We start from the raw sequence: 5,298 nt of genomic DNA on the forward strand, positions 1-5,298 counted from the left end.
GAGTCCCGCGGAAAGTTGCCTTCTCAAACCGAAAAGAACCCAAATGTCAATGTGGTGACCTTGTGAAATGGTAAACAAGCCGTAGAAAGTAGTACAAAGAAGAAGCCAAGGGATGAAGAGGAAGAAATAGAGGTCACTCCCATTGAAGATCCCATTGTCAAGAATGCCACACAAGCCGAAATTCCAAAAAAGACTACCCCTCTAGTGACTCCAATAGCTACTCAACCGCCGTTCCCCTCTCGACTTGCAACTTCAAAGAAGAAAATGGAGGAGAAAGAGATTTTGGACACCTTTCGAAAGGTGGAAGTAAATATCCCTCTACTTGATGCAATCAAGCATGCAAAGTTTTTGAAAGAGCTTTGTACCAACAAAAGAAAGTTGAAAGGAAATGAGAAAATCTCAATGAACGAAAATGCATCCGCGGTTTTACAAAGGAAGCTTCCACTTTAGTGTAAAGATCCGGGAATGTTTACGGTTCCTTGCAAGATAGGAGATGTCACTTTTAGTAGTGCCATGCTTGACCTTGGTGCTTCTATTAATGTCATGCCCTATTCGGTGTATGAATCATTGAATGTTGGTCCTCTAAGTGAAACCGGTGTTATAGTCTCTCTTGCGGATAAGTCAAGTGTCTTTCCTAGAGGCGTTTTGGAAGATGTCCTAGTACAAGTAAACCAATTAGTCTTCCCGGCGGATTTCTACGTGATTGATCTAGATGAACAAGTGTCCTCAAAGTCGGGTATAATTTTACTTGGGAGACCATTCTTGAAGACGGATAGAACAAAGATTAATGTATATGCGGGAAGCTTAATGATGGAGTTTGATGGGGAGACAATAAGTTTTAACATCTACGATGCTATGAGATATCCTAGTGATGTTTCATCTTTGTGTTTTGTTGATGTTATTGAACCATTAACCCAAGAGTTGTTCGAGTTGTCTACTGGTGACGTGTTGGAGATGGTTTTGAACAAAGGGTTTGATTGTGGGAAATTAGCCAAGAAGTTGAAGCTCTACTCACTAGACCCCGAAGTTGAAAGATTGGTTAACAATTTGGAGATCAAGAAAACCACTCAATTTAGTGTGAAGCAAATTGAATTGCCTCAAACTCACACGAGATTGCCACCCTCCCTTATTCAACCACCGGAATTAGAATTGAAGGTCCTTCCTCAACATTTGAAGTATGCGTACTTGGGAAACAACGAGACTCTTCCGGTCATCATTTCAACTCACCTAACCGAATGTGAAGAAGAGAAACTCCTCAAGGTGTTGTGGGAGCATATAAAAGCCATGGGTTGGACGATTGCGGATATCAAATCGTTGAGCCCCTCCACTTGCATGCATATAATTTTAATCGAGGATGAATGCAAGCCGAGCCGAGATGCGCAAAGAAGGTTGAATCCGCCAATAATGGAAGTGGTCAAGAAAGAGATTTTGAAGCTCCTAGATGCGGGAATGATCTATCCAATCTCGTATAGCAAGTGGGTGAGCCCGGTGCAAGTCGTTCCAAAGAAGACGGGGATCACGGTAGTTGAAAACAACAAAGGTATGATGGTCCCCACCCGCGTGCAAAACGGGTGGAGAGTATGTATTGACTACCGCAAACTTAATGCAAGCACAAGAAACGATCACTTCCCATTCCTTTCATTGACCAAATGTTAGAAAGGTTGGCCGGGAAATCACATTATTGTTGTCTAGACGGGTACTCCGGTTTTCACCAAATCCCGGTGGCACCGGAAGACCAAGAAAAGACAACATTTACATGTCCATTTGGCACTTTCGCATACCGGAGAATGCCATTTGGATTGTGTAACGCCACGGCCACTTTCCAACGTTGCATGGTTAGTATCTTTTCCGAATATGTCGAAAACATAATTGAGGTTTTTATGGACGATTTTACGGTATATGGGAACTCCTTTCAAGAGTGTTTGACCAATCTCACAAAAATTTGAAAAGATGTATTGAAACAAATTTGGTTTTAAACTTTGAAAAATGTCATTTTATGGTGAGTCAAGGTCTTATTTTGGGTCACATTGTGTCAAAGAAAGGAATTCAGGTAGATAAGGCCAAGATAGATGTTATTCAAAGCTTACCTTACCTGACTTGTGTTCGAGAAGTTCGTTCTTTTTTGGGCCATGGAGGTTTCTACCGGAGATTCATCAAAGATAACAAGACCAATGTGCCAACTCTTGCAAGAGGATGTTGATTTTTTCGAGTTCAATGAGGCGTGCAAAGAAGCTTTCGACAAGCTCAAAGAGTTGCTTACATCCGCCCCCATCATGCAAGCACCAAATTGGGATCTCCCCTTTGAGATCATGTGTGATGCAAGCACCTATGCAATAGGCGCCGTTTTGGGTCAAAAGAATGGACGAGCCTCCCATGTGATCTTACTATGCATAGAGAACACTAGACAATGCCCAAAGCAACTACTCTACTACGGAGAAGGAGCTACTGGCCATAGTGTTCGCCTTGGAGAAATTTAGACAATACCTACTTGGCACCAAGGTCATTGTGTATTCGGATCACGCAGCTCTTAAGTACTTGATGACGAAGAAAGATGCAAAGCCTAGACTCATCCGTTGGATTTTATTGTTACAAGAATTTGATTTGGAAATCCGGGACAATAGTGGATGTGAGAGTCTTGTTGCAGACCACCTAAGCCGGATCACTTCAAATGAAACACCTTTCCCGTTGAGGGACGAGTTTCCGGATGAGCATCTCTTTTCCCTTACTAAATCTACTCCTTGGTATGCCGATATCGTTAACTTTTTGGTCACGAAAAGGTATCCCGACACATTCACACGTGCTCAAAAAGATAAATTGAAAAGTGATCCAAAATACTATGTGTGGGATGAACCTTATTTGTGGAAACATTGTCCCGATCAAATTATTAGGCGATGTGTGCCCCAACAAGAGCATCAATCCATTTTACAATTTTGTCATGAACTTACTTGTGGGGGACATTTCGGGCCTAGCCGGACATTGAGAAAGGTCCTTGAGTGTGGACTATTTTGGCCAACCATGTCACGCGATTGTTAATTGTTTTGCAAAAGTTGTGAACGGTGCCAAAGGACGGGAAACATTTCACATAAAAATAAAATGCCACAAAATCCAATCCTTGTTTATGAGGTTTTTGACGTATGGGGGATTGATATCATGGGCCCATTTGCCATTTCGTTTGGCAACGTTTACATCTTGCTCGCGGCTGACTATGTTTCTAAGTGGGTTGAAGCCAAAGCTACACGATCGGATGATGCCAAAACAGTTATCGAGTTTTTGAAGAATGTTTTTGTGAGATTTGGCATGCCTAGGGCCTTGATCTGTGATAGGGGGACGCACTTTTGAAACAAGATGATGGAGGCTTTATTGAAGAAGTACAACGTGACCCATCGTGTCTCAACCGCCTACAACCCCCAAACGAATGGTCAAGCGGAAGTTTCAAATCGCGAGGTGAAGAGTATTCTTGAGAAAACCGTGAATCCTTCAAGAAAAGATTGGAGTTCAAGGCTTGATGATGCCTTGTGGGCCCATCGGACCGCGTATAAGACCCCGATAGGAATGTCTCCATTTAGGTTGGTTTTTGGAAAACCATGTCATCTTCCCGTGGAATTGGAACACCGTGCATTTTGGGCGGTCAAGCAATGCAACTTCAACATCGATGAGGCGGGAAGGCATAGGAAGCTTCAACTTCAAGAGTTGGAGGAGTTAAGAAATGTCTCCTATGAGAACTCAGGTATTTACAAGGAGTAAACGAAGCTTTTCCATGACAAGTCCATTACCCGCAAGCATTTTGAGTCGGGACATAGAGTTTTGCTTTACCACTCGAGATTGAAATTATTTCCCGGAAAGTTGAGGTCAAGATGGATGGGTCCGTTTGTTGTGCTTAAAGTCTTTGAGCATGGAGCGGTTGAGATCCAGAGTGAAGAAACGGGGAAAATCTTTCAAGTCAATGGACATCGTTTGAAACCTTTCTATGAAGGTTTTAACGCAAATGTCTTATATGTCATCCAATTGGATGCCCCGGTATACTGAAATCGAAAAGGGAAGGACGTCTCGCCAAAGACGTTAAAGAAGGGCATTATTGGAAAACTTAAAGTTTTCATCGTTTCTAGTTCCGAATAAAAGTCGTAGATAGATCCTTTTTGCACTTCACACCTCTTCTTCTTCTTTGTCGAATTTTTGTTTTGGTCAAAGGACGAAAATTGAGAAAACTGCTGCAGAACTCACACGGACCGCGTGTACTCGAGGTCCTGTCCGTGTTAATAAACAAATGGTCCGCATGTGGTTCCCAAAACTGTCCGCGTCCATTTTCAGAAGACAGAAGGAATTCAGGCTTATTCAGGCGGACCGCGTGTACTCGCAAGTACGTCCGTGTGGGTTATTAAAATGGACCGCGTATCATCTCCAGTTCGTCCGCGTGTAAATGATGCAAATCAGAATAGTTTCAGGTTTATTCACGCGGACCGCGTGTACTCGTGTCCGCGTCCGCGTGTGTTGTTGACCAGCGTTGACCCGCTTTTGACTTCATTTGACCACGATTTTAACCCCTAAAACTCCAGCCGACCCTTCTTCCTTCCCACTTCTTCTTTTTCCATTCCCCTAACCTCAATTAGAGCACCTCCATATCCACCACTAAAACTCAGTTTCCTATCAAACCGCCGGTCGGAATTTCGTGAGACCACCGCCATTGTTCACCAATTTCCGAGCTCTACAAAGCCCCCCAAAAAACCGGTCCGATCTGTTGCTGTAACTACGGGCGCCACCACCACTTTCCGGTCGTTTTCCGATCAACTCTGGCCACCTCTCGCGATTCCGACACCACCACTGTGCTCCTCTTGGACAAGGCTACAAACCCCATTAAAAATATATCTCAAAGTTCGTCGGAAAATTTCACCGGAATCTCAAGACGTTGCCGGATTCCTCGGGTTTTCGCGGTAAAGTTTTTCTCACGGGATATTGAACAAAGCTTAAAGCTTGGGGTGGAGAGTTGCAAGATCTTCAAATCCCGAATTTTTTCGCGCAAATTTTGGACTTTCAACAAAAAACGGGTACTTTCTTTCCTTTATTTTAATTTATCAATATGCATGTCTCAGAACAACAATTCATATGCTGTTGCATCAAATAAGTCTAAGAATTATTTCTTGCTTTGATTGTTGAATTGTTTTAGAAGTCCATAGGGAGTCGGTTGGGAAATTGAATTGAAAACATCATTTGTTGGGATTGGGTTCGTGTAGTGGTTATTTTTCGTGCAGGTAGACCATGTCCACATCTAGGAAGTGTCCGGCTGCCGCCCGAGGCAAAACC

General features: G+C 43.1%; 1 protein-coding gene across 1 annotated transcript; it reads left to right on the forward strand.

Annotated features, from left to right (window-relative positions):
• Positions 1-3,348: 3,348 nt before the first annotated feature.
• LOC145131287 (uncharacterized) lies at positions 3,349-3,744 on the forward strand. The gene has a single exon (XM_079066004.1). The coding sequence runs from the start codon at positions 3,349-3,351 to the stop codon at positions 3,742-3,744; it is 396 nt and encodes a 131-aa protein (XP_078922130.1).
• Positions 3,745-5,298: the final 1,554 nt, after the last annotated feature.

Source organism: Lactuca virosa, chromosome 1, assembly GCF_052849685.1.
Source record: "Lactuca virosa cultivar CGN04683 chromosome 1, Lactuca_virosa_CGN04683_v6, whole genome shotgun sequence".
Taxonomy (NCBI): domain Eukaryota; kingdom Viridiplantae; phylum Streptophyta; class Magnoliopsida; order Asterales; family Asteraceae; genus Lactuca; species Lactuca virosa.

Excerpts from the sequence above, each read along its gene's own strand:
- LOC145131287 (XM_079066004.1), top strand. The coding sequence starts at position 3,349 with ATGGAGGCTTTATTGAAGAAGTACAACGTGACCCATCGTGTCTCAACC.